Here is a 27,703-nt window from a genome sequence, read left to right as displayed (position 1 = left end):
GATTCCCCGCCGCCGATTGTAGACGTCGAGTTCTGAGTTCTCTTGCTTCCTCCTCCCTTCTTTTCTCTTTCTCATGGAAATGCTGTCAATATGAACCGTGTCATCGAGCTTCTCCCGGCCGCACGCAGCTGCTTGTAGAGAGCCTGCCTCTGCATTCATCCATCCATCCATCCATCGATCGTATAACACAGACAAAAGCCCGGACAGTCGTTGCCTCAGGCTCCGGCCAATTCTTCCTCCATTCGCAAAATCCCCCCTCTTGTTCTCTTGCCAATGATATGATACTTATTTACTTGCTTCCACTGTTCCTTGCCTACCCCATTGCATAAATCACTTTTTATTTTCCCTTTGAGCCGACAGGCTTTGGATTGCCTTTTAATTCGTGCCACAAACACTCTCTCTTACATCCTCTTCTTTCTACCCTTGCCTTTCCCTTTTTCCTTCTCCACCTTGTTCGTTCCTCTTTCGATGGTTCCAGACATAAGTTCACCAGCAACAGCCTGCCTGCAGACCCAACGGACCAGCCGTCTTTGAAATTCTTTATTTAGACAGAAGAAAGTCCTTCCAGTTTCTTTCAGGTAAGCAAACGCATAAGCAAAGGCAAAGGCAACAAGCCGCTACCATCAATCATTCCATCACATCCCCAGCCAGCCAGCCATCCTGGACATTTCTCCGAAGAAACTCCGAGCTCCAAGCCCCCTTTTTGTTGCTTTGCCCCTCTGCTGCCTGCACCCCGATGCCTACGGTGGTGGATATCTGCCCTGAACCCGGAAACTTGGCCTGGTCTCGGGGGCGGCGATGGCGGCAAAGCGACACTTCCCACGAACCCTGTTCGCGTTCCATTCCCATGATTATTGCCCCCCCAAGCCGATACTGCCTGGGATTTACCAACGTCCATTCCAGAGGCTTTTTTCTTTTCCTCTTCCACCAGCCCATCACCAAAAGAGAAAAATCAATAACAAAAAAAAATTAAAAAATTAAAAAAAATGGGCTAATGTCTCTATCGAGCACAAGAATTGAAAATATCAAGAAAGAAAGAAAGAAAGATAGAAAAAGAGTTCTCCCGCATTCATTCCGTTGAACCTACCCACCCTCCTTTTTTCTCTCCCCTAGCTAGCTTATGATTTGATTCTTGGGGGTTGGGGGTTTGGGTGGAAAGAAGAACAGAACAGAGAATCAACTATCATCGCAGTCACCGTCAGGCTGTTATTCGCCGTTGGAAGCTCCGCTAACAAAATCAGCGCCGTGCTATCAGTCATCGCCAACTCCGCCTGGCCCTCTCCACAGCGACGAACAAACTCACCCTCGCCAGCCATCCACTCCAGTATCAGTTTCGCTCCCTTACGCATTGTTGCGTTTTCGATTTATTAATATTTCCACTTTTTATTTGTCATTTATTTCGTTCTTTTTTTTAATTCTTTTTTTCTTCTGATTTGATCTTTTCTGTATATTTATTTGATTGCACTCTAGGTCAGTTGGATCCCCACTCGCCACAGTGTTTGTTGTTGCCACCTTCTGGAAACACAGTCATACACATCCCAAGCCCAAGCCCAAACCCAAACCCCCCCAAAAGCCAAAAAAGCTCTTTCCTTACCACAACTTCCGACTTCAACCTCCGCTCGGCTGTCCCCTTCTTACTCATCGCCCTCTCTCCTGTCCTCTCCTGTCCTCTCCTGTCCTCTCCTCTCTCCTCTCCTCTCCTCCTCCTCAAGAAGCCCTCCTCATGTCTCACTGATCGGATTGTCTTCTTCCACAGCAGTTCCCCCGACCTATTCTCTCTTCCTCCTGTCCTCCTCCTCGCCGCCTCGCCTCGCCTCGCCTCAACTTTCCTTCGTATCCGGAGTCTCCAATACCCAGCTCACACCACCCCCGTGCACTCTCGATCTGCCTGGCCACAACGGTCGGGAGATCGGGTTGGTTTTTACTTCCCTTGACGACCCTTTGAAACAGCGCGTGCCTACCGTGCCAGAGAAACCATCCTGTTACCTAGCTAGAGCGAAGAGGTCTGCTGGATAAGCGCAAGCCTTAGCTGGTGTTGCCTGCTTCAACCACCAGCCTCGTTTTTTCTTCTTCTTCCAACCCCCTTCCCGCGTGTTTGTGTGTTGGCTGCAGGGTGACGATGTACCCTGTTCTGTCATATTCCTCCGATCCGATCGCCATCTCAGCAGATTCCAAAGTTGCATTCCTACGCGTTGCTACTACTACAACTACGACTATAATGGCTGTGACTATGACTGGCCGCGTCTAGAGTCGATCGGGTGCCTCCGCCCCTGAAGAGTCACGTTGCCCTTGTATGATGAGCCGAGTGCACGCCACCCGCCTCGGTATACATATCAACCTGCGCTCTCCGCTGCTTGGTACCTGCATATAGATCCAGTTATAATCCTGTTGTTGCCCTCTTTATCACATCCCTACCCGACCTCAGCTCTCCCTCTTGCCTCTCCTCCCTTCCACTCCCTTATGCCTACCTCTACATATCGCCTACCAACATACATACAACTTTGGAATCGTCTACTGCTGGTGATCGGATATCGTCCTTGACACCAATAATACTCTTACCCTCTCTCCCCTTTTTTTTTCTTGCGGCGCAATTTACATCGTCCACCAACCTGCCTTCGTTTTTCTCGTTTATTTCCTGCCTGGAATCGCGATTCACCTAAACCTAATTGCGGCTTATCCCTTAGCCCATCCCTTACATCAAACTTAGGAAGTACCTCTGCTTTCACCCTGGGTTCTGCCATAGTATAGAGAGGGCTCCCCGTCTCCTCTCGAACAATTACCAAGACGGGACTATCCTACTGCATATCTTACACGGCCTTTATCTAAACGGTTTATTTCCCCCTCTTCCGCAAAACAGACAATAAACGCACTGGCGTTTTGACCGAATCGCCCGTTCCATCGTCCGGCCACATTGTTGAACGATATTTAAAAAGCTTTGCACTCCCAGTCCACTACCCTTCCCCCATCCCCTCGCCGCAACAAAGGAAAATCTCTACTGCCAACCTACTGTTTTCCTTCATTTCATCAGCAGGTGCATTTTGCGACCGCTCTTGATATACTTCCCTCGAAAATATGCCTGTAATGGACATCTTGGGTTTCAACCTTGCCAACCCGAGCCTTCCAAAGAGTGTCCTGCAACCTCTCCCGCACCCGTGCACTTCGTCAATCGCCTCGTCTGCCGCGTCTTCCTCGTCCTCAGTCTTCTCCCTCGACTCCTCTTCCCAATATTCACTCTCGTCGTCAGCTAGTTCTGTCGACGTGATCTGGGAAAATGAGGTCTTAGGAGCTGGTGACTCATCATCACAGCAACCGGCTGGAGGAGCTAGAACGTTGAGCTTGTCAAGTGAATCGAACTTCCACTGCTTCCGTTCTGGAAGAGGTTGTGGCCCTAAAGTCGCTGACGCTGCGGTTGCTCCTGAATTGCGGCAGAATCCCCGACGTACCAATAGTAACACCTCATTGTCGTCTGCCTGTTCGCGGGCCCCACCCTCGCTGGTCCGCCAGTGTGATCGGAAAGTCAATTTCGTTGACAATCTTGTCGGTAAGTTAAGATGCTGAAATCCCCGTCGTCCATTCTATTCTGCCGTGTTTATTTGTTTTCCGTTTCTGATCTTGCTTTTCTGTTCCTACTTGTTTTCGTGCTCTGGAAGACTCTGCGTCTCAGATCGTCGAAACTATCTGGCCGTTATCAGTGGTAGCGCTCCGCAATGATTCTCCCTTGGGTTCAAGGGGGGTTTTGCCACTGCGCACTTTCATCCAGGAAACCCTTCGACGGTCAAGAACCAGCTATTCGACTCTTCAAGTTGCCCTTTACTATCTTATCATGATTAAGCCTTATGTACCTAAACAAGATTTCACCATGGAGCAACCCAGGAACCACCCGTGCTCTCGTGCTATGCAATGTGGCAGGCGAATGTTCCTTTCTGCACTTATTTTGGCCTCTAAGTATCTCCAGGATCGAAATTACTCCGCCAGAGCGTGGAGCAAAATTTCGGGTTTGAATACACTTGAGATCAATCAAAATGAGCTGGCGTTCCTCGAGGCTGTGGGCTGGAAACTTCACATTTCGGAAGCCATCTTCCAGCGTTGGACGGACATTGTTCTCAAGTACACGCCCAGCGCGGGTGGTTCTCCAAACGGCGAAGGCCTCACCTGGCGGAACATTATCCCTGTGCTCACTGCGGAACTTGACACCGTCGATCTGGATTCCGACCGGTATCGTGGTGTCACCGATCATGTCATGTCTGGCATCAGCGTCACACCGTCACAAATTCCTACGCCGATCCCGGACGGATTGTCCAATGTACCACCACCATCCCCAGCAGCACCACTACCAACTCATGACCAGACAACCCCGGGATCGAGAACTGTTTTCCCAACACTCGAGCCAAACCCATATGCCCAGCTCCCTTCTCTCCCTACTCCTCAGATGACCCCACAGACAAACACCGTCAACACTCCTGCTGTGAGCGTTGGTGGATTTCTGTCTCGGAAACCCTCTATCTGTGCCGCCATGTCCCAAGCGCGCAGTATCTGCGCACAACGTACTGCCTTCGACTCCCGCCCCAATTGTACTTTTAATAAGACTGCCCCTACCGAGACCTATTCCAACCTAGGCCGCCGCTCCTCCCTGGCCCGATCTGCTTCGTCAACTTCGTCACCAGAGTCCATGATCTCTGACGTGCCCTCTCTTGCATCATCGTCGTCCCGTTCATCCCGTTCGTCACGATCTTCCTCCATCTCATCCGTCGCATCAGGGACCTGTGCGCCTGCGCAGCCAAGATTGGCTATGCGGGCGACTCGTCGATGCGCGAACATGCAGAATTATTCGCTCGCCGCTCCTGCGGCGAAGGAATACCGGAAGACCTCGTCGTTTACCACGGTAACGAGCGTACCCACCATCGATGAGGGAAGCTGGCCAGATTTCTACGCATCACCAGAATCATTCTCTACCTCCGTCTGCGCGGAGCTAAATAATATGGGAGACCAACAACTTTCCGGCTTCGCGCTGGACACGTCTTCTATTGACCTAGCCCACGAAGCTGCTCAGGGCCTCTGCGAGCTCTCCGGTGCTCTGCCCCGCTCTTTCCACCTTTCCTCTTCTCACGCAATCTCCCACCCAACCAACAACAACACCGCAACCGCAAATTCATCTGCACCACCCTCAAAACCCTCCACTCCATCAACAACCACAATCACCACCCGAACCTCCCGCAAACGTACCCGCACCCCCTCCAACGACTTCGCCCTACACACCACCGTGCGCGAAGAACTCCTCTCATTCTCTTCTTCGTCGCCTTCCTCCTCCCTCCACACCCTCCGAAGCAACGAGGATGATGGCAACACCGTTGTCGCCCCAGATACACAGGTTGCTGACTCGTTTCTCGTCTCTCAAGTACCACAACAACAACCGATACAGATGCAAGTGCAACTGCAGCCGCAGCCGCAGCCGCAGCCACAGTCACCGCCGCCCTCCACTCCCTCTTCGTTCATGAATGCCGGCTATGGTACGGCGAAGTTTGCTCTACCGCTGCCTCGGCCGCGACCGTGTAATAGTAATAGTGGTGGTGGCGGTAGTGCTGGGAGCAGTAGTATCAAGCGTGCCTGCTGTGCGAAGGAGGTGGCAAAGTATCTGTGGGGGGTTGGTGCAGGCGTTGCCGGAGTCGGAGTCGCTGGAGGGGAGGGCGGGGAGATTGTGGACTAAGTTTGCACGATGAGGAATGGAGGCTTTTGTAGTTGTGTGTGGGTGTGTGATGTGTGAGTGTTGGGAGGGGTGGTCGTAGTTGTGATTTGTAGTTGTTGCATCTTTATCTTATTTATCTTAGTCAATGCATACCATTGTTCATTATCTATTTATTTTTGTTATATAAATATAAATGTAAATATAAATTTACGTTCTGAATTACATTCAGGAGACATTGAGCCGTTCTCCCTTTGATTCGGTGGGGAGGAGTTGTTAGGGAATTTCGAGTGAGGCTGCATATAATCGTTACACATTGATTTATTCATCTTACGTCTCTGTCCTACATTCTACCCTTGTCCCAGGATTTTGCTCTGTTCTTTTCTTTTCTTTTCTTTTACATGCCAAAGGGACATACATACATACCTCCTCCGCTTTGAAATCAATGTTTGTACTCTGTACAGTAGTTATCAAGTCTAGTTGTGATAGGCTAATTAATCTTTGTTAACTTAATTAGTTAAATCAACTACTTACTCTCCTTCAGTGGGAGAATCAAATGTTGTGCAAACTGAAACCTAAGGTTCAGCCACCTGGCATGTGATATAAACTACTGATTGACCTGCTTGACTTCATCGTTACAGACTATAACTACTAGTTCCAGACATCAATGCAGAGATGCAAGCGTACTGTGCAACTGAGGTAAAGAAGAAATATATATATATATATATATATCTATACCCCTCAACTCTGTCTGAACAGAAAGGAAGAAACAGAGAAAAGGGATTGTATATGTCAGTGATACATAATACTACTTACTACTGAGAAATTAACAGAAGTAGTTAACTATAAACCAGGGTTCTAGAACTTTTAATAAAAATCCAGCCTTCGGTTTGATAAAGTTCAACTTCCAGTTAGCTAAAACATGGCAATCTAGAATCTAGCTTATTTATCAGGTTTATTTAGTTGGTTTAAACTGAGGAGAGGTTTGAGATAAAACTCCACTTTCTGTATTGTTTCAAAAAACAATATAAAATGAATGCTTAACTATATATTATTGATCAATTGGCTGTGATAAAAAGTTTATTTGGATTTATATTTATTTCAAATAAAATTATTGCACTCAAATTCAAGTAGTATTGCAGCTTTTAATTCTTCTTCGTAATTAATTTTGTATTATTATTATTATCCTTCCTCTTCTCATTTTACGCCGCGTCAATGGTCGAAGGTAATACTATACTAGTCTATATATGTAAAAGCACTCAGCTAGTACGAGCACAGATACCTCTTTTATAGCAGTTCGATATACCTCTTACTGTGTAGTTACATAAAATAGATCAATAATAATTACTGGTAGTTACTAGCCACGATATTGCTATCATTCTTAAATGTTGGCGAGGACTGCGGTTTCCACAGTGCACTGTGAGCGGTTGCAGTGTATATATGTTATGTATACGAGCCACATCAACAACCACAATATATGTGTATCACTATGGGCACAACCATATAACAAAATGGTTACGTTGCTGTTTCTGTAAATCCCCAATACCTATAGTATAGGAGCTGGTGCATTGCTGGATTAGAACCGGATAAGCTGGCTTCTCTCTCTCTCTCTCTCTCTCTCTCTCTCTCTCTCTCTCTCTCTCCCTCTCTTCTTTCTTTTTCTTTGATTGTATTCCAAACACCCTTGCTCGTTTGGTTGTGGAATTGGAATTCGTGACGCTGAGGGGAGCAGGGAAACTGAGAAGAGGATGGGATAAAGCCGAGCTGCTAATGCCAAGACGGATGATTAATCCTCCGAACTCTAATCTAACTCCGTACAACAAACAAACATCTTATTCGCTGTATAAGCCGCCGTAATCTTATCTGATCATCTGGTCTACAATCAGCATCATTGAGCCCTCGACCAGCAACTTCCCTCTCATCTGTTGATAGATAGCGCTGACTACATGGTCCTGTAAACGCGGAGGAAATATCTCCACGCGGGCTCCACTTTTTCTTGAATGCGTTAAAGTTCGGAATCTGCATTTGAATCCGCGTGACTTCCCCGCTGTTAAAAGAAAAGCCACCCCCTCAGCTCTTGAAAGTATCCGCTCTGGCTGTTCAAAGATAAAATACTTCACAAGGATACAAAACAATCAATCTACGAACACACCATGTGGTCGCTGAATATCCTCGCGTTCATGAAGCTCCTCCTTTTTTCTCTCGCCGCAACGCTTCCCCCATCGACCGGGTTCGACGCTATTGGTAGAGCATCCCAATTCCCAATTACTCCAATCGAGAAAGCAGAGCCCCCCAATCTTCAAGAAGTAGCCACAGGACGCTCACATACTGCCAGCCTCGGCAACGAGGATGATCCTATCAACAAGCCGGAATATACCTTCCCGAGCTGGGACACCACCCACCTCCTCGCGCGTCGTCTTCTTGCCCTATCAACTACTGGCGTCCTATCAACCGTTTACCCCCCTAGCTCGTCCGTGCACAGGACTTCGCTATCGGGAGTCCCCATAGGCCTCCCGGATTACATCGCGGATTGCGCAAACGAGCCATCGAGCGAACTGGAAGCCCTCCTCGGGCCGGGAAACCCGCTGATCCTCGCACTGAATATCGGCACCACATTCCGCAACACGAAGGCTGGCTCCAATATCTCACTGTCTGTTGACTGGTGGCATCGGCAGGCTGATGGGAGAACTGGTGTCTTTGGTGTTGGGCGCGATGGTGTTGTGGGCGGGGCTGAGTTGCCTCGCTTGTCCCTCCTGGGCTCCCTTGTTCCATTGGAGCATTTGTCGGATGCCACCCGCATCGCGGTTGAGAGGTGCTTTCTGGATGCTCACCCCGATGCTAAGTTCTGGCTGCCAGATCACGACAATGCTGTGCACAGCGGTTATTGGGCGAAGTTGGTTGTGGAAGAGGCATTCTGGGTTGGGGGCTTTGGAGACCGCGCGCGGATTGGGTGGTTGGATCCTGAAACTTGGAAGTTGGTGAGGCGGGATGGAAACAGTGGGAATAGAGGGTGGGCTGATGTTAGATTGCCTGGGGAGTAACAGGGGGACTTTACTTAGACATAGTCCACTGCCGGATGTGCCCATCTTGGTAACGGAATCGGTGGAGTTAGCTTCTTGGCAAGGGTGGTGAGGTGGCGATAAAACCTTTGATACGCTTTTGATACATATATTTATTGAGAGGTTATGAATATTCGGCCTCTGGAGCCAGACTTACTGATCGTAGTACTCTGCCGGTAAGAGGGCATAAACGCTTGAGCATTGCTGATCTTTTTGACGAAATGAGATAGGGGAACCACAATCTGTATTGAATGAATATCCACAATGATGCGTTAGATAAAGGCAGAATAGCCGTTGAGAGATAATCAGGCTGAAACCAATTTCCATGCTTCCATAAATACCACATGCCCACAGAGATCAGCAAATGGAAGAGTCACTTAAATAACCCGTTCGCGTTGTGATAACTATCATCCTTTTGACTCTTCGCCTGTATTATCTCTAATCCATAAATGGGCAATTTCATCGCCGCTACTTGCAGCAGAGGATGAGGCTCCAATGGGTGGAGTATGGCCAATAAAACCACAAGGCACATACAGTTCACGTGAAGTTAGCTGCGGCAGGGAGACTGTCGCAGGGTTCAAGGGTCAGGGATTAACGCGGCTATCATGCGCTGTTGGCCACGGTTAGTATTATTGGTCGGAATAGCGCAGCTGCGACCTTGAAGGTGGTTGCGGTGAATTGCACGCCGTCTGGGTTCCTCATTCCCTTCGTTTTGTTTATCCATCTTCGTTTCTGCACAGTTGCTTGGAGCACAGGGAGGATCGGGTGGAAGAGGATATATCCAGAGGGGCCTAGGTCAAGGGGAGTGTGGTCGGGAGGGGAGCATAAGCGGAAACTGCTGTTGTTGGCACGCAGCCTTGTTTGGACGGTTGCTAACAGCCGGGGTAGAGCTCACTGCGTTGATATCTTGTCAGCCAGTTCAGTGCCGACGGCACGAGGGCAGTTTCGTTCAAGGCTTCGATCTCCTGTTCTTGCTACTGCTCCGGGTGTTGATTTTATAATTCTTACCCTAAGGAGTGGCAGAGTTGTTGTTATTCTCTGTAACTCTGCCCTTGGTATCTCCAGTTTGAACTTGACAGACGGCCATTTACATATCGTAAATGAAGATATGTCGATTTCCCTTTTCTGAACTTGAGTGGGGGAATGCGTATATCCACCTTTGCCCAAAACGGTGTGAAGCCTTCGAATTTCCTATGCGCATTCATCCGAAGCTCGGATCGCACTCTAGATACTCTCTGAGATGACTGCGTTCGTTATAGCGTTTTCTCGACAAGCTTGCCTATATCCTGTAGCCTTTCGGCTGTAGTTCGATTTGTTTGACGAAAGCTTTCGACAGGGAAAGCCCAATTTGGGCAGAAACTCCTCAATGCCAGCCATGCTTTCAGGAGCCTAAGGACTTGGGTCTACTGGATATTGGGGAAGCACACCAATACAATTGTTGGTAAACAAAGCGAACGACCTTATAGAGCAAGCAGAAGTTCAGCTGGCACCGACAAATGGCAAAACATCTTGGTATACATGAATTACGGTCTGCCTTGTGCTTCTTTGACGTAACATTAACTGCAATCCCATCATGTGGCTAAACCGCCACAGCGCCGGGTTGCCTGCACTAATGAGTCGTAAAGGCGTGAGCAAAGCCCTTGCATATGCTGGAATAGAAATGATACTTTCAATATCAGAGCTTGAAAATTCTGTCCCACACTTTTGCGGGCTGGCTAGGCGCAATGGCTTTATTATATACCGACCTGTGAAATCATAGAAGAGTTCTTTCGTGACAGACCAAGAAGGATGTATGTACGTGTCCAATGGTGATACGATATTGTTAAGACTCCTCTCTCGTCGTCGCGAACAGTCGATAGTAATATTTCTTCAACCACAAGGACGCCTGCACTAGTCAAAGCCTGGATTGCCTCTGCAGTCCACTCCTGGCACCGACGAATTGGCTCGTCCAAATACCTCCGCCGCGGCCCATCAAATTGCTTCTTCGGTGGCTGAATACCCAAGCAAACTTCCTTGAACGATTTCTTATAATCCCTTTGCACAGTTCCAAGGAACGTCTTGCCATGAAAAGTAGGTTGCTAGTCGGGTGAATGGCCTGGTTTATCTTCGAAGGCCATGCCGTTCTGTATATTGCTGGTAACTTGAAAAATATGGCCGGAGCCTGTGACAGAATTCGTTTCTACAAAGAGGGCATGACGATTGCGTGGCATGCCGTTGGACGTGATGAGGTAGACATTGTAAGACATTTGGAGGTGAAAGTGGTAGATTGTGCTCTGGAGTAAGTCTTTTTGGGCATGTAACAATTTGAAAAGGATTGTCCTCTCCCGAAACGACTAAAGTTCGAACGAATGAACGTCGATTCAGTGTTTATTGAGCTCTCCAGCAACCGTCATCATAATCTTCGAATGGTTCGAAGTTGGAGTTTTGAGTTGCCATCTATTATCCATGTGATATGATATTGCTGGAGGAATTGGATTGGGTCAACTGGCGCTGGTGGTGACTGAGCTCTTTGTCCTAGTAGCCTGGAGATGAAGCCTGGAGGGAGGCATGCATTCCGATGATATGACTGCTATTTAGCCCATAACATATATCATCGTATGGCTGACCATTTTTATTGCCCGAACAATCCGACTTTTTCCAGCGACAACCTTGATAAGGGCAAGTAGTTATGTCAAGGGTCGGAATTGAGCACCCGAGCTTCATTCAGAATTTTCTTTACACCTGCGGATGCACGACCGATCTCTCCACCTTCTTGTCTTGCCATGTTTATTCCGCGTTCTATAACAGGTAGAAATCTATCAGAGAAAATTCTAAACCTATCTTCCCTGGTTTCATACATCTCACCCTCCTCATTTTTTGGCTGTCCGAATAAATTGAGGTAAGCAAACGGTGCAGACTTAGTTGGCAAAATATGATGGTTTGTCTGGGTAAGGGGAAAGTTCCACTCCTTGTCACCCATCACGTTCGGCCCCACAATCTCAGATTCGTCCTCAGCAGCGCCAATGCCTGCTCGTAGGAATTCGGCCAGAGCTTGCAGCGTTCGAACCATCGGCTTCCCATCACTACCAGTCTTTCCGAATGAGGCTCTATTCGACGACCACTTCACTGATTCTTCTGTATGCCACCCTAAAATGGACAGGAAGCAATTGATTGTTTTTATCCACCCACCAGGTGATGAGACCACCTCGCGGCCCGCAATGGCTACAAGCCAGGAAATGATTTCGACAGAAGATAGTCGGATATCAACTGCAAGATGCGTCATGCCCGCACGGACGTAGGGTAGAAGTTGAGAGATATGTCCTTCCATGTCTGGCGCAGGGAACGATTTCAGAAGCTTAATCAGTTGATTGCGGACCCCATTGCTACCGTCCAGGATCAGAGATACAAGAGACGGTAATATGACACTGACTGGTTGGGGTAGAGGGGAGTTGACTGGGCGGGAAGCAATGGCCGTTGTCAAGTAGGAAAGAGAGTCCTTCCGTTGAGAATCCGATTTTGAATTCAGAAGAGATAAATAATGAGTGAACTGAGATGATGCCGATGGAGCGGATGTTGTCAGCGATTGCTGATTTAAAACAATAGCTGAAAAGACCCTGATTAGCAAAAGCTGGAACAAAATGTGCATTGTAGATTTATGCACAACATGGCTTGGTTGAAAACACTAAATGATCCTATTTCACCCTGTCGGAGCCGGGGAAGATGTACCTTGGGACCGGAAACTGGTGTCTGTAAAATTTGAAGGCTTTGGCTTTGTTTTCCCAACTTTCAACTTCGTTTTCTGTTCGTGTGCGAGTTAGCAATTGCTGTCGTTCAACAGGAACTAATTGGGTCACTGTAGCTAAATACCTGGAAGTCCTTTTTCCTTTCGTTCTTCTTTTTCTGGCTGGAACCCATAATGAGGGGCTGGTGGTATTAGATTTCTTCTAGGCCGTATTATTATATATCCCTTCCTCCATCCGTGACAAGATATAAGGGCGACCAGCTTTATGCTTTAAAGGACTGTTTTTACGTGCTCTGGGATATGTGAGTTCAGAGATGAATATCATTCAACGCAACTTTGTTCACCCGTTGGGAACCAATATATATGTTTCAAAGAGCCATAGCTGTATATTCTTCGTCAAAATTCTTGAGCCGCCGGCAAAACCTAAGTCCGGGATCTCCCCTGCGCGTGTTGAGATCACAGCAAAAGCACCAATTTCGCGCATTGAAAAGATGCTCCTGAACCTACTCCTTAAACTTAAGCTTTGCTAACATTCTAGGTTAATTTATAAAATCGTTTTTCTTACTAGAAGTGGACGTATTGTCAGTGTTATTTGCCCACTACCCGAAATTTCCCTCTCGACCTTACACTTCAAATATCCTCACTCCTTAGGAATAGTCCCAATGGCAACAGTGAGTATCTCAAACGAGCGAATTAAAGAAATTTTGTAGAAACTAACAAAAGACTTATGTATGTAGTCCCCTCAACTTCCGCGGCATGTTTCTGCCCATCTGTCAAGTCTCACATCCCGGCCCGGTGTCCAATCCACCCTCATCCTATCACGGAAAGATGGATCTATAATACGAACAACTGGTCTCCTTGCCACACGTTCAAGTCCATCTCCCACCCGTCAAGTTCCAGATCCAGCTCCAGCTCCAGCCTCACCTCCAATGCCAGCGTCGATACCCGATTCCACTTCTCCCACCTCCCAAACTCCAGACGAGCAAGCGACTCACCCAGAGACAACGAGCACGAGCACAGATGAGAGACGAGCAGAAGCTGCGCAAAAGCAAATACAAGAGCAACAGGAACAGCTACAACCACAACCACAAGCCGCACCCTACAAACCCAGCCAAGCGGAAACGCTGGCCGCACACATATTTGCTTTTGTTTCCTCCGCCTCCGCTCTGGGCGCGTCGTTATCGAAACCACCACTACCATCAGAATCATCAAGTGAGAGGAGCGGCGGCGGCGGCGGCAGCGGTAATGAGACTGATTATGGTGGATCTGGAATGGCTGTGGCGGCGGCAGGAGGCGGCGCGACCAGCAACGGACATGCGAGGCATGATAGTAGAGAGAGCGAGGGAACCCATGAGCGCGAAGAGGATGATGAGCTGAAGCTCCTCCGGTTGCGCACAAAGATTCATGAAATTATAATTATTCCGGATCGGAAGTTTTTGCTCTGTGTTGTGCATGATCTTTTGAGTGCTTCTGGCGGGTCTGCAGGTGGTGGCGGCAAGGGAGGAGGGTTTAGTAGGTAAAAGAATAATTACGTGAGAGGACATGGATCTGGCTCTGGGAGGTTGGCGGAGCAGATAACGTGAGGAGCAGATCTCCTTTCTTCCTGGCAGGCGCGTGGAGATACAAGACGCAGTCTTGTTTTGATATTTTGATACCCCGCTCGCAAGCCTTTTAAAGGTGTGAATTACATGTATCCGGCGTCGCCCCTTACCTCATATTACCATTTAAAATAAAGGAAAAAGACGCAGCATTCAACCACTTCCCTCGCCTGATTATGGCCTCACCCTTTATAACCAAGCTCACGAAGTTGCTGATGCTAGCTTTGCGAGACCATATTCTCCAGCGCTTTTTCTGAGATATCAATGCGATGGATATTCCGAACGGATGGAGATATTCACATATGAAGGAAAGGATGCGGTTCAACGGAATTACGAGCTTAATAACTATAAATTCATGGTACATCTCTCGGGTCACCCCAATTCAATTGTGATACCCCAACATCAGGCAATAGAAGACACATCTTCGCGCATGGCTTCCGAAACCCGCATCGCAGACCGAAAGTAAATATTACTTACTGCCTTATTTTCCCACGCTCCTCTCGAACACTGAATTATTCGAGCGGTTCGGACGGCATACACCAGCTGCGGCTCTCACAAAAATGACACAAGAAAATTATCCTGCTTCTTAGAACGGAACCATCCATACCCACACCATGTGGCATCCTTTGGAGCCCCAAGGTACAATTATTTTTTGTCTCCTACATCATGAGCACAACAAAAGCGGATCCCGTCAGCCAGTTGTCCCCATCAACAAGGCTTAAGACGATGGGCTTACCGCTACCAGGTGCTCCCAAGGCAGCTTCTGATGCCTTGGCTGCAGCATCCTTTGTTGTTTCCATCCCTGACTGGGCACTCTTTTTCGCAGTCTCAGCACCCTGCTGCACCGTCTCGGAAAGCGGTTGGGTTGTAGTCTTGGAATCTCCTGTATCAAGCACAGTTACATTAACCCATGTAGCTCTGGAGAGGAGTGTATTTGGATTTTGCGTGAAAGAGCCACTTCTTCGGGCCATTTCTTTTTTTGTCATATTGATTTATCGATAATAATGGTGGTATGCGAATCTAGTGAATTTTTCACCTACCTGGTTGGGTGGCGCTCTTTATCTGATCGCTAATGTTACTGGAGCCTTGGTCTGCCATGGCGTGCGATGGAGATGGTTCACTGACCGTGGGGTGGTAAATATAACTATAATATTTAGATTACGGATGTTGCTATTTGAGAGTATGATGGCGGAAAACAGGAAGTGGCTATATGGCAATATATGGTAATGTGATGAGTAGGAGATGTCGCTTCTCCAGATTTATCCCAGAAACCAGTGACGTTGATGCCCCGACCCTAGTATGAGAGCCTCCAAGACAAACAAGACAAACACAAGCAGGTAATGTCTCATACTATATTGGCGTGGTGGTACAAAGTGGCCGAGAAAGTGAAGCATGATAGCTACGGTTCTGCACATCAAGGATCATCCGAAACGATCAAGCTTAATTCAGACCCTGTGTTATGTGATTTGGAATGGACAACTCGAACGAGTCAGTACTTGTTTTATCTAGCGGGATGGGCCACGCAATTTGCTCACGAGGTCTCTTAGCCTGGCTTTAGAATGAGCATGTAGAGAAGCTGACGCCGATAACCCTTAAAGAGAAAAAGGAGAGAGTTGACCTGCGTTTTCGACCCTCTGCCTGGTCGCAAATATATCAAATTCGGGAGAAATGACCTCCATAGCGGAGCTGATTCCCGAGGCCTCTGATTGTGAATCAATGGCGGCTGAGTGTGAGCTTTGGATACTTCTGTTGCTATTGCAATACAAAAGGTCAGGTAAAATGAGATCTCGAGCCTTCGCCAGAGGCATTTTACCTTTAAACTAAACGGTAAATTTCAAAAAAGGGACGAAATTAAGATGCAGGTTATCATGGATAAAGTATGTAACAGCCCGAAGGAACCAACTCCAAAAACCTGGCGCCAGGCAAAGGAAACAAATTAGAATCAAGAATAGACAAGCGGCAGGAGGAAAAGAAGCAAAGAAGCCACTTGGCAGGCTTTAATCAATTCTCCTCTATATCCGTCCCGCCACCTGCGTAATCAGGTTTTTCTGCAGATTCATATTCCGCAATGAGATCCATAACCACAGTCCTGGCTTCGTCAAACTCCCCCAATCCATCCGCGAATGGGGCTTCCTTTTTATATTGTTCCAAGAACGCATTGCGCTTGCGTAGCCGATCGTACTGACTAACAATCCTCTTGAAGAGGGTTGCCACCGAGGTGTGGTTTGCCAGCATTAATCCACTTACCCTATGAGTATTGGGCAGGTATGGAGAGCGTTTGGGAACAGCGACGTGGATGCTAGCTGGCCCCCAGGGGATAAATGTGGCCAGGCGACGTTCACGAATCCTGAGAATCGATTTATCAACATCCGTCTGAGCTGCTTCACCCTGAATGATATTGAATATGCTGATATAGCAGCTGGATTTACTGGGTACGATTGAGACCATGCGGTTTTTAGGTTGGAGGAGTCGACGCATAACATCTAGTACGGTGGTTTTTCGGACTGTCTTTGCTTGTTCGACATTATCACCGGTAAAAGGCGTGTATGACGTGATGAGGAATCTGGTACGAGGATCTGGTATGAGATTCGCCAGGATGCTGACGAGGTCGTTATGCATGTACCCTGGATATCGAAGGGTGGTGGTGGATGCGGACATAACAGTAGAAACCTACAGATTATCAATAATAGCACAATGACACTACTCTAGTTTACTCACCAATTGATTGGTTTGTTGAAATGAAGGTTCTTGCACATGTAATCGGTCTGCAGCAATTCGGGAAAGGGCACCATTGTCCACGACAACCTAAGCAAGAAACATGAATAATTATGAATATCCAGCGGAGGACTCACCCTAACATACCACTGAATCTGCATTTTGTGTCAATCTTCTCATGGCCAACAGGCTGTTATAGGGATTGACAACAACATCGGCTGCCTGTGTGTCAGGAAACACGGAGTAGGTCTGGATTAATTTTTTAGGGAATCGATCGTTCATTCGTTCGAGAATATAACTCCCTAATCCGGACCCGGTTCCACCTGCGATGGAATGAAGCAACATAAATCCCTATGTTACTCCCGTTAGCCACTCACACCAGCAGAGAGGAGCAAGTTTCAAAAACGATGTACCTCTAATGAATCACTGCCATCTGCTTCCCGATCTATCATATCGAAAACCTCTTCCTGAACAATCTCACCGGCCGCATATCCGGCAGCCCAATTATTCCCTGCACCGATCCCCTGCCTACCAATGAAAAAGTTCTCAGGGTTGTATATGTTGCGATAGGCGCCGGTTTGGATGGTATTCAGAACCTGAATTGCGCATAGGAACCAAGTCATCAGCAAACCGTTGCAAATGGACCACATATGAGATACCATTGACTTCTTAAGGTAGGTCATACCCTTGGCTCTAGGTCAAGTAATATAGCTCGAGGAATGTATCGTGTATCGTCACTCTGTTTTCCATTTTAAGAGATCGAGTTATCAGCAAGCAATCGCGTTCCAATTTTAATCAATCCATTTCAAACAAGCAGAGCAACTAACCTGGTAGAAAAAGACATCTTTTCGATCTCCTCCCTCAGTCGCAAACTCTGCTAAATTCCCATCTTTGTTTATTCCATGTTCGAGGCATAGCTGCTGCCAGAATTGACTACCAACTAAACGACATATCAGTCTCCACATCTAATATTCGCACCATTTACCTCTGACTAATTGAACAGGGTCTAGCCGTGCCGCTTGATATAACACTGGAAATGACTGAAGAGAGCTTTTCATATATGGGATAGGAAAACACTGTGGGTTTCCGGCTCGCTCTGAATTGTCTGACGTACCATTGTTGCCGCACTGGCCAGCCTGGATTGTGATGATCTCCCTAGAAGCAGAATGTGATTAATAAACTTAATAGAAGGAGATACGACGTAATATCTGCTAAATACGGATAGGAGTTGGGTTTTAACATACCTTGGCATCTTCCTGACTTTGCTTGAAGCTGTTGTTGATTTTGATGTGGAGAACGCGTCCTCGCGTGGTGGAGGGGAAAGTTGGAAATTAAGTCGAGCAAACTGGTTCCTGCAGCTTGGGCCGAACTCCAGCCCTGCAAACTACAACATAGTTATTACTTCCAACACTTTTGGGGCCCCTTCAAATGACGAACTGTAAATATATCAATTACTTCTGTAGCCTCTGTGATTGTAGGCACTATGTCGATAAGTATTCAACTATGATTGTCAAGCTCACGACCAACCGCCTAATTTACTACATTCACCAACCAGTTGTTCCACTCCGGCAACGACTCCTTCGATGATAACGACTTTTTCTCCCAGCACTGGACCAAGCGCTCTTATGCACCCTAGACGGACAACTCCGTCCATGCCTGCCATCCCCGCGCATCCGAGACATATGGCTGCTATTTGTTTCCCAGCCCTGTTAATTAATCGTTCCGTTGCTTCTACCATTCTTTTCTCGACCTCTTCTGCAGGTGTAGTATGCAACTCAACAGCACTAAGCCCTGTGGTCTCGACCCCAGCAAATAATGACTCCAGGTCCACATTGTTATCCGTCCCAAAATCTGAGCGCCGTCGCAGCAGCTCCGGCACGGCGTTTTCAAATATCTCCTTCCATACATCCCCAGTGGAAATGATTCCGAATGCTGGCCCAAGTCCCTTGCCAGCATCGGCGTTGGAATTGACAGCAGAAATAGAACGTAGTAGGGAAATACTTTTCCACACGCTTGCCTCGAATATACCAGTCACGTACTTCTTTCTAAACTGAGCCTTTGCATTTGGTGTAACGATGCCAATCTGCTCATTCAGCATTCCAACCAGCGGATGCACTGAGTAGCATGCGACTAGGAAGGCGTCATATTTGGATATCAAAGGTGTCAAATGAGGTAAACAATGGAGGGCCGAAAGTGATGAATCAACGCTGGAGTTGATGCTAGGGATTCCTCTGATTTCCTCCCCGTCTGGCCCCAGTGATGGCTCCTGTGGAGCTGTGAAATAGTCAATGTGGATGTTTGGACAAGCAAGGTTTTGGAGAAGGGGTTTGAGTCCATCAGTCATATGTGTGGAGGTATTAGGATTGATGATGAGGATTGAGAAAGATTGATCTGAAACCAGCACCTCCATTCTCCATCATTCGTTTCGAGGAACGTTCTTGAGACGGTAATGATTTGTTCGATTTCCAACGCCTCCAAGTGGAAAGATCCAGATACTGCTAATAACCCCAAATCGCCATCGAATTACGAACCCCACCACAGCAGCACATGCTAAATATCGTATGTCGAGAGTTGATTGCCGTTACCGCCTGAAGCCCTGGAGACCTGCCGCCGTCACATGATATATACACTCATGACCCACGACGCCTTTAGTACGGATCCAATTTTGGTTGGGTCATTGACCAGACATTTATAATTACATTTATAAATTATATATCTCATTTAGTGATTGAATATATAACTCTGAAGGTTACTACTCTGATATTCCTTATTTATATTAGTATAATATAATGTTGATAAATGACCTAGCTAGATGTTAAAGTACATATCTATATAGTATGATATATTTTTGATATTTGATGAAGGAGGTTGCTCTCTGTCCCATTCTAGATATTTTATAACTCTATGTATGTTCGTCGATGCACTGTAGTTATATATATATGCAAGTTGATTAGTTAGCTTTAATCCCCAGCCTTTTCTTTCTCTGTACCCGCAGGTCACTAAGACATGGCGCAAAGAAAACGCGCCCAGTTATGACCTCCCTAATAGTTCCTGCGGAGACGATAATCCACAAAATCAATACACAGAGTGACAGGATCTATCAACAAGTTAGCGGAGTCTGGAATGTTTGTCTGGTGTTAATTTCAACAAGGGATGACACATACTGTACCAAGCACTTTGAAAAATTGAGATGGCATTTCTTTCGCCATCAGTATGGTGCAATTAGCATAAACGCCCAGCGGGAAAATGGAGGCCCACCATCCCATTGAAAAGGGAATTCGCTTGCATTGAGCAATAGAAATAATCGCAGAAAGCATCCACAGGAGACCGAACCCCCAGAGAATCAATGCGATCATGAATCCGACTGCATAGAATACGTCACCAGCAGTTGCATCAAGGGTATTATTCAGCGGGAAGAATTTCTTCGCATCGACACCGAGTTTTAGGATACTGAGATGAAATCAGCTTTCAAATGCCACAATCGCTCAAACCAGCAAGGGGACCTATATGTTGTTTCTAAACAAGAACGGACTTGGGAAATTAACTCACACAAAACCCCCTTGACCCATTGGTCCAAGAGGAATGCAAGTACTGACGATCATGGCTTTCGGTGGTAGCTTGTACAGCGCCAGCCTCTTAAAATACACCGCGAGGATTATCATGGAAAATAATATCCCCAGGCCCCAGAGAATATACGAAGCTAGAAAAAAGTAAGTCAATTTCTCAATAACCCAATGCATTCTCAACATCAAAATCACGGATGAACGTAAAATGTACGAACCTATGATTGTCCACAGACTGAGTTGTGGCGTTGGTAGGTAATCGGCTACAACTGCACCGGTAGACGCCGCAACGATCGTACTGACGACGGGCAACAGCCATACCGCGGTCATTGAAGGTAAATCCGTTTGTCTCCCAGGTATCATTCTGTCCACAATCCAATTAGTCCACGGTAGCTTGGAAAAAAAAAAAAATCTCGACCAGGATGTAGAAGGCTAGAAATCAAGAAATAGAGCAGATATTATACATACAACATAAACGGGAAGCCGACAGCACACGCAAGCGAAATGACGGAGTCGACTATCCATAATGCCCAGGTGACTATCTGCACCCAATTGCCCCACACAGGCGAACACACCAGAGAAATCATCGACACGATGGTGGAAAACCCCATCGGAAATGTCCCGATGAAAAGTGACTGAACCTGGTGTTTGAGCATAACACCCCAGATCTCCGGCCAAAGGGTATATCGCAAGATGGAGATTGTCAGAAACGTGCTGAACAAAATTGTATTGAGCCCAAAAATGACAACAGATATCCAGTAGAGCCACACTCCGTTGTATGGGAGATTGAAGAGAAGGATAGAGACTATCCCAGTCCCCATATTCACGGTGAACCATCTGCGTATAAAGCGGGAGAGATAAAGAGACAAATTAGCGAAAGGTTTCCTTTTCGGTTTGGCAATAATGGCATTGCGAGAACTCTCATCCTTTCTGAGTGAATCGAAGCTTGATCAACCAGTACAGAGAGGTAAATTCGATGAAAGAAGGGGGACGTACGAAGGTGTAAAATTCCGTACTATTTTCCTCCACCCCTGATCATTTTTGGATAGTGCTTCAAAGTCGCCATCGGATAGTTGGTTTTCCGGATCTCTAGTATTTTCTCCCTGACTCTCTTCGCCGACATTATTGTCCACATTGCCATCTGGGCATATGCTGTCACCACTTTCCACACCAGTGTCTTCCTGGGAGAGATGAGATGAGTTGACCATTCGCGATGGGCAACTTTTATCGCAGCACGAAGACATTTGCTTTTTATTTCTTTTATTTTTTTTAAATCTCTCCTTCTCTCACCCTTCCTTGCCTTCTCGGCCGGATACAAAAAAAAAATAAACGTGCAATCACGCCCAGAATCGCATTCCCAGGTCCATGTGGCAAAATTTACCAGATGCAGTGAGAACGTGATTTTTCGAGGGGAAAGGGAAGGTATATATGAATAGAAATAGCTGCTTCAAAATGAACTGCGACTGCAGTGGGCCCGGAATGAATATTCTCAAATCTTCCAGCTGAAATTGCATGGAATAAATCGCCATGAGGGAAAACCTTCGGATTGAGTGAACCATGGCTGGTCATGGTTCTGTTATACAGGCCATTGGGCTAGATTAAGTTGTATTACGTCATCGAATTGGTGGTCACTAGTCAACTACAGGCATGATGGAAAACGGTCATCGTGAGTGGAAAAATGGTTGGGGAAACAGAGCGATCTGATTTGGACCCAGGAATCTCTGTGGGCCCAGACCCTTATCCCCAAAATAACTCTAATCCTTAATATGTGTGCCATAGTATGAAGGTTTTTTTATCAACCGTGGTTCCGAAAGCGCGAGCGAAAAATGTGGAAATCGCGTTCAACTCTGCTTGACTGACCCACAGCTGACAGGTGTCATGATTCCATAAGTAATGAAGCAATGGTAGAATTTCCGGAAAATTCTGATAGGTATATACAATGCAGAGGATCCTTAAACCGATATATAACCTCACAAAAAATAATGAATCAAGCTTTAGGTCCGAACAAGGCTTCAACCGTATTATACGTATATTTCAAATCCATATGCCAGTAGTCTGTGCTCGTTGCTTTCGCAATCAGCCACGCCTCATCCAGTGCGTCCACAACCTCCTTGGGTAACGGCCCTTTCTCCATATCCGCTAAATTCGCCTGCAGCTGCTCAAAGCTGCCCACGCCAATGATAATTCCATCGCGCGATGACGGTCCGGTTCCAATATTCAGCGCAGAGTGATGATGCACCCAGCGGAGTGCGGTCTCGACTAGCGTTAGATTATGCTTCTGCACGACCGGCTCAATGATACGTAGAGCGTCGAGGTTCGCATCTCTGAAGTATCGTTTGCGGTACATAGCGCCTAAGGACGGGTTCGCAAAACGGCCGGTAGCTGGCATTTCGGTGGTTTTGTATTTACCGGATAAGAGGCCACCGGCTAGCGGGTTGTAAATTACCACGTCGATACCGTAGCGTCTGCAGGCGGGGATGAGTTCTGATTCAATCGAGCGGGCTGGAAGGCAGTTAGTGGGGCTTTGATTCCATCTGTGTGACAAAGCAGGGAAAGGAAAAAGGAAACGATCGACTTAACTGATGGCATTATACATTGCCTGATAGATTGTTGGTCTAACCCAACCGCGCCCATTGCACATAGTGACGATCTCCGCAACTTCAAAGGCTGAATAATTACTCAATCCAAGTTGCACAAATTTCCCTTCCTTATGGAGCTCGTTGACAGCCTCTAACGTCTCTGCGAAGGGGACCGATCTATCCGCTGCATGCAAATAAAAAATATCAACGCAATCTGTTTGCAACTCTTTCAGAGACTGATTGAGTTTCTCTTTCACAACATTGGCGTGGTGGTGGCCTGGTTCTTTAGGATACCATTTGGTCGCTATGGTGAGGCCCCGTTCCTTCCAGCCCGCTTGGGCTGTAAAGGCTTCCTGTTTCCCGTCAACGTAGGTGCGGGCAGTATCAATTTCGTTATAGCCTTGCTGCTGGAAATAGTCTAGACATTTTTTGTAGTCATCTAGGGAAGTGATGCGTGCGCCTGCTTCAGTATCAGGACCAAAAGTCATCAAACCCAGAATGACGCGAGGTTTGACATTCTGCACGATCAGAGGCATATTGATAAGTGGAAAAGTGGGAGGTGACGAAAGTTCGAACTGCGTTTAGTGTAGTTGCTGGATTTCCGACAGCAGTTTGATCATGTTGCGGGATGATTGGATCTTAATCTTTGTTGGAATCTATATGCGGGGTAATTGTCAAGAGGCCAGGCCTAAGAGACGGGGAAAAGTCAGCCCGTGCCCGCCGCAGAGGGCGGAAAATAAGCTTCGCGCGGAACAGCGCCAAGATATTTCTCGATCAAGGACTAAGCGCGCGCATGATTTTCGCACGTTATTCCATAATAATATTGAAAGGACACCTGGCGAGTGATTTTGTAAAGCACTGAAGCGTTAGTAGCTGTTGAGCAGCCACTTAGGCTTTAAGAAACCAGCGCTCAACAGTTGTGAAGGAAGCTAGGCACAACCACGAAACATGTTAAAAGGTATATTTTATCAGCAATATAAGATAAGGATGCGGGATCCTCAATTAGGACAGCCTCTGTTTTGTAAGCTCTTTGTGTCCTGCGATAGCGCTGCTGCATAGTTACGTTCCACAGTCTCAGTGTCGCCTACAGTACACTTCCCGTAATGGGCTAGTATGCATTCTTAAGAATCTGGATACGGTGTGTGCACCGTCTGCTGGAAATTTCTTGACCAAAGGCGGTTTTTAGAGCTGCCAGTCTGCCATTGATCACGAGATCTTCTCTTCGCTTCGGATGTCCTTGATAGGCCAGTGGAACTCAGAGGTTGCTGAAGTGACTGTCGCCATTAGCCGGTTTTATTTTTCCTGGCCACATATATCCGACCCCGTATATGGATGGAAGCTTCCGGCGACGTCGCACTTTTCGTTTTTTCCATTTGCCTTTGTCTCGTTGGATGGGTCATAGGCGGCGAAGTCATCGGTTGATGACGGTCCGACAGATGCTTTCCGTCAGTTTTGCGAGACAGCTGGGATTTTCAAGATATCGCTTTTCGCTCTCCAGGTATTCACGCGATTGGATTTTCTTCGGGACTGCCACAGGATCGAGCCGGGGAGGATCGTGAAATTCGCGCTTTCCTAGAAGCAGTTGCGCGGAAAATTTGGAAGTAAATTTAAGTCTTCTAGGTTGTGGTAGCCTTGCACAGATTCAACAAGAACGTGTGATAGCCTTACCTTCCCAGCCTGGCAGCAAGTTGTGTCGCCATATATCTATGGTGATTCAAGTCGCCGATTTCGAGAAGGTAGGCGATTCCCAGCGCACACTAATGCGGTTTTATGCGTTGTACACGTTGTGGCAGGGTGCGCGGGATAGCGGTATCGGAGGGTGGGCACGGCGAAGGAGTTAGCTTGTATGGTACAGGATCACCATATATGTTTCTAATTATGTTGCGCTGATATTCTTCACCTGCAGGACACCAATCTGTGCAGCTTTCGCCATGCTTTTAGTCATCTCGCTTAGGTTTTTTTTCGTCAACGGAGCCAACACTAACGCGTCGCGACTAGAGTGGTCATGGCGATGAGGGAATTGGTAGATTGACCGATGTGATCGGCCGAAATGCGTTCTGAGAATGTCAGAGGTTGGCCCTTGGTTGGCCCTTTGCTGTTGCGCGAGTAAATAGCTCGTCGGTCGCTCCCCCGATGCACGGAGGGACAAACCCTATTTCTGGGTATTCCGATGTGTAGCATTGCTGGCATGGACGGTCATGGATGAGTCCAAACCCGCCATTCATTTTCACGGCTGGCGTTCCTCTGCCAGCAACGGAGTCTCGTTGAGGCGTTGAAATAAAATTTATCCAAAACGGCAGGCTCATGCGCGAGGTCACGTTTTTGGTGGGGTCGCGGATGCAACGACGATGGGCCAAAGGAGCTCAGTAACATCTGATAGTCAATCCAATCCCTCCAAAATATAGGGTTTATGACCCTGTGCCAGTGTCGTTCGTTTTATCATCAATTTGCAGAGACCACTCATATATATGTATGGATATATGTATGGACTCTGCATACATACGTGCTGAACCACATTCAATGCACTGGACACAGAGATCCGCTGTGCTATAGCGACAACCAGTTGATGTTGGGGCAGTCGCCCTGATCATTGTTTGTCATGATGACCGGGCATTTCTTCGCACAATTTCGCGCTTTGGTACAATGTGTTTGACGCCTTCTCATCTCCTGACAGCCCACGATCTTTCACTACTTTCTGGGCAAGGCGTATATCGATTCGTCTATCGGAAAGCTGGTATCGAATAGCGGTTCTGCGTGTGTGTAGGCAAATAGAAGACAATCAAATGCTCTCAGTAGAGATTTGCTTTTAGAACATCTGAATTTTTTTCTTTTGGTCTTTTGAACACTCCTTGGCGATAGTAAATCTTTATTTATTTAATTTCGGATACTCCGTAGAGTGGTTAATATTTGGTGAGCATTAACTAGCGATAACTCGAACAATAAGATGACGCTACAAAAAGCGTGGCGCCAAGCCCCGCCATGGGCTGGCTCGAACGCTAATGCATTTCCTGGAAGTCGAACGAATTTGAGCACAAGAACAACAAAAGAAATGCAATCTGTAGGAAACCCATGGATGAACGCCAAATAGGGGCGAAAAAGAAATTCAGGGTCAAGTACCTGCCGAGGCAGCAGTTGTCCCACGCATAACCTGTCCTACATGGCCAATCCCGTGGAGGCTTAACCGGAACGCACCAAGTGGACATAGTAGTGCCTGCGTGGAATCCAATCACCTGATTGTTGTGGCTGACAAGGGATGGCCACTGGAGCTCTTCAAAAAGATCTCCTCCACGCTCAACAGACCAGGACTGTCCTTCATATTTTCACACTCATTTCAATGTTCTTTATTAATGTGAGTGGGTAATTGAGCATATTGTGTCCAGGTTAGCCCTTTGATCTCGCATTTCCGCTCTCAGTTTGGCCCAGTAACGCTTCATTTTTGGCGTCACGATAGCACCTGGTGTGCTTGATTATTTCCACCGTCTTTTTCAGATCTCCAGATGTCACGACCAACAGGGATTTAAATTTTGATAAGATACATAGGAACTGTCCTTGACCTCTATCAGGAGCCGGTCACTCATTCTTACTAGTATTTTTCCGTTTTCTTGGCTCTCCCACGGGCCCTCGCCTCGCGGGATCCGCATGTATGCCTTCGTCAAACCCCCAAAAGACCACAGGAGTCGAAATTAATAATGACTCTACCGGGATTGATCCCGATTTCGATTCCTCGCGGCCTCTCTTCCACTCGCGACACTCCTCCGTAAATAGTCACACGTCGAGGACCTCGAGGACCTCTCAGCGCCAGGGCGTCTCTCGTCCCTCTAACAGCGCACTGAATGCAGTAAAGCCGAAGAACTCTTCAACACCAAGGGCTCCCGTAGGATCCTCCCGTCAACATCACGACAAGGACTCGTCCACGGATGACGCGTCTGACGATGACAATATGATGGCGACTAACCGACCTCCGCAAAATTGGATTGGGGGTCATCGGTCCAAATCACAGGTGCCTTTGTTGAAGGATGAGGAGCGTGGCCGGCGGATAAGTCGCCCAACTTCTGCTGACGGAAATGATCTGACTCGGCCTACTTATATGACGAGGAGGAGGTCAACGTTAAGAAGTAGGACTCCCGAATATTCCGCCAACAATGCAACGCGGAGGAAATACTATGTTGCCTCGTTTTTCCTCGTCGTGAGTTTGGTGAGTTTCGTCGTGCAGACCGAAACAGCTGTGTATATTCAGCATGACTTAGGATGGGAGAAACCGTACTGCATGCTGTGAGTCTTCAATTAGAAATTAAAGGGGAAAGAAAAAGAGAAAAATTATGATTCGTGCTACTAAGGTGTTTCCAATGCTGCCTATATTTTATTCTGCACGGAATTTTTAAAATCAAATTCTAATCTTATTCCTTTTAATCTTTGGTCTATAGTTATTTAACTCATGGATCGTGGATATTCCTTTGGCCCGTGCAGCTACTACTACTCCGAATCCAGAAACGTAAACTTTCATGGGATGCATTCTGGAGACGGCATATATACATTGTCCGAACCACGGCACAGATGGTCGAATCCCGGAACCTCCACCTCACCACACGAAACCTCCATCAATCGCCAGTCCGATATATCCTCCGAACCACTGCGCTGGTTGCAACTTCACTGACCGTTGCTGGTGGTTCATGGTATGTCGCCGTCAACCTAACAACCGCAAGCGATCTTACAGCAATCTACAATTGTTCTGCTTTTTTTGCGTACGCCTTCTCCATTCCACTGCTCAATGACAAACTACGACTTGAC

At 47.1% G+C, this 27,703-nt stretch overlaps 11 protein-coding genes across 11 annotated transcripts in view; 4 read left to right on the top strand and 7 right to left on the bottom strand.

Moving 5' to 3' along the window:
* Positions 1-1,728: 1,728 nt before the first annotated feature.
* Positions 1,729-2,741, bottom strand: HCBG_05593 (uncharacterized protein; the record flags this gene model as incomplete). The annotated part of the gene is made up of 3 exons (XM_045432642.1): positions 1,729-1,957; positions 1,987-2,106; positions 2,560-2,741. 3 exons carry the CDS (start codon positions 2,739-2,741, stop codon positions 1,729-1,731), a joined length of 531 nt encoding a protein of 176 aa, XP_045286758.1.
* A 340-nt stretch (positions 2,742-3,081) lies between these two features.
* HCBG_05592 (cyclin) lies at positions 3,082-5,704 on the top strand (the record flags this gene model as incomplete). The annotated part of the gene is made up of 2 exons (XM_045432641.1): positions 3,082-3,541; positions 3,693-5,704. 2 exons carry the CDS (start codon positions 3,082-3,084, stop codon positions 5,702-5,704), a joined length of 2,472 nt encoding a protein of 823 aa, XP_045286757.1.
* Positions 5,705-7,580: 1,876 nt separating this feature from the next.
* HCBG_05591 (uncharacterized protein) lies at positions 7,581-9,057 on the top strand (the record flags this gene model as incomplete). The annotated part of the gene is made up of 1 exon (XM_045432640.1): positions 7,581-9,057. The coding sequence occupies one exon, from the start codon at positions 7,834-7,836 to the stop codon at positions 8,719-8,721; it is 888 nt and encodes a 295-aa protein (XP_045286756.1).
* Positions 9,058-9,342: 285 nt separating this feature from the next.
* Positions 9,343-10,116, bottom strand: HCBG_05590 (uncharacterized protein; the record flags this gene model as incomplete). The annotated part of the gene is made up of 3 exons (XM_045432639.1): positions 9,343-9,595; positions 9,635-9,930; positions 9,985-10,116. The coding sequence occupies 3 exons, from the start codon at positions 10,114-10,116 to the stop codon at positions 9,343-9,345; spliced, it is 681 nt and encodes a 226-aa protein (XP_045286755.1).
* Positions 10,117-11,410: 1,294 nt separating this feature from the next.
* Positions 11,411-12,633, bottom strand: HCBG_05589 (pre-rRNA-processing protein ipi1; the record flags this gene model as incomplete). Its single annotated transcript, XM_045432638.1, has 2 exons — positions 11,411-12,346; positions 12,586-12,633. 2 exons carry the CDS (start codon positions 12,631-12,633, stop codon positions 11,411-11,413), a joined length of 984 nt encoding a protein of 327 aa, XP_045286754.1.
* A 489-nt stretch (positions 12,634-13,122) lies between these two features.
* HCBG_05588 (uncharacterized protein) lies at positions 13,123-13,980 on the top strand (the record flags this gene model as incomplete). The annotated part of the gene is made up of 2 exons (XM_045432637.1): positions 13,123-13,131; positions 13,198-13,980. The coding sequence occupies 2 exons, from the start codon at positions 13,123-13,125 to the stop codon at positions 13,978-13,980; spliced, it is 792 nt and encodes a 263-aa protein (XP_045286753.1).
* Positions 13,981-14,717: 737 nt separating this feature from the next.
* On the bottom strand, positions 14,718-15,156 carry HCBG_05587 (uncharacterized protein; the record flags this gene model as incomplete). The annotated part of the gene is made up of 2 exons (XM_045432636.1): positions 14,718-15,031; positions 15,099-15,156. The coding sequence occupies 2 exons, from the start codon at positions 15,154-15,156 to the stop codon at positions 14,718-14,720; spliced, it is 372 nt and encodes a 123-aa protein (XP_045286752.1).
* A 903-nt stretch (positions 15,157-16,059) lies between these two features.
* Positions 16,060-21,855, bottom strand: HCBG_05586 (tubulin gamma chain; the record flags this gene model as incomplete). Its single annotated transcript, XM_045432635.1, has 15 exons — positions 16,060-16,728; positions 16,777-16,863; positions 16,921-17,124; positions 17,187-17,369; positions 17,459-17,512; positions 17,601-17,713; positions 17,888-17,928; positions 18,018-18,157; positions 18,326-19,047; positions 19,515-19,539; positions 19,938-20,223; positions 20,323-20,473; positions 20,555-20,700; positions 20,805-21,173; positions 21,333-21,855. The coding sequence occupies 15 exons, from the start codon at positions 21,542-21,544 to the stop codon at positions 16,060-16,062; spliced, it is 3,402 nt and encodes a 1,133-aa protein (XP_045286751.1).
* A 468-nt stretch (positions 21,856-22,323) lies between these two features.
* On the bottom strand, positions 22,324-23,451 carry HCBG_05585 (aldo/keto reductase; the record flags this gene model as incomplete). The annotated part of the gene is made up of 2 exons (XM_045432634.1): positions 22,324-22,838; positions 22,962-23,451. 2 exons carry the CDS (start codon positions 23,449-23,451, stop codon positions 22,324-22,326), a joined length of 1,005 nt encoding a protein of 334 aa, XP_045286750.1.
* A 670-nt stretch (positions 23,452-24,121) lies between these two features.
* On the bottom strand, positions 24,122-25,096 carry HCBG_05584 (uncharacterized protein; the record flags this gene model as incomplete). Its single annotated transcript, XM_045432633.1, has 3 exons — positions 24,122-24,180; positions 24,350-24,487; positions 24,901-25,096. 3 exons carry the CDS (start codon positions 25,094-25,096, stop codon positions 24,122-24,124), a joined length of 393 nt encoding a protein of 130 aa, XP_045286749.1.
* A 1,462-nt stretch (positions 25,097-26,558) lies between these two features.
* HCBG_05583 (uncharacterized protein) overlaps positions 26,559-27,703 on the top strand; it is a gene marked incomplete at both ends in the record, with an annotated part of 1,435 nt that continues 290 nt past the window's right edge. The window contains 3 exons of the mRNA XM_045432632.1: positions 26,559-27,187; positions 27,340-27,588; positions 27,630-27,657. Coding sequence (XP_045286748.1) covers positions 26,559-27,187; positions 27,340-27,588; positions 27,630-27,657 — 906 coding nt within the window. The remainder of the gene's footprint in view (positions 27,188-27,339; positions 27,589-27,629; positions 27,658-27,703) is intronic.

This window comes from Histoplasma capsulatum (assembly GCF_000150115.1).
Source record: "Histoplasma capsulatum G186AR genomic scaffold supercont2.7, whole genome shotgun sequence".
Taxonomy (NCBI): Eukaryota; Fungi; Ascomycota; class Eurotiomycetes; order Onygenales; family Ajellomycetaceae; genus Histoplasma; species Histoplasma capsulatum.
The sequence above is the reverse complement of the archived record's forward strand: the minus strand, read 5'-3'. Positions and strand labels throughout refer to the sequence as shown.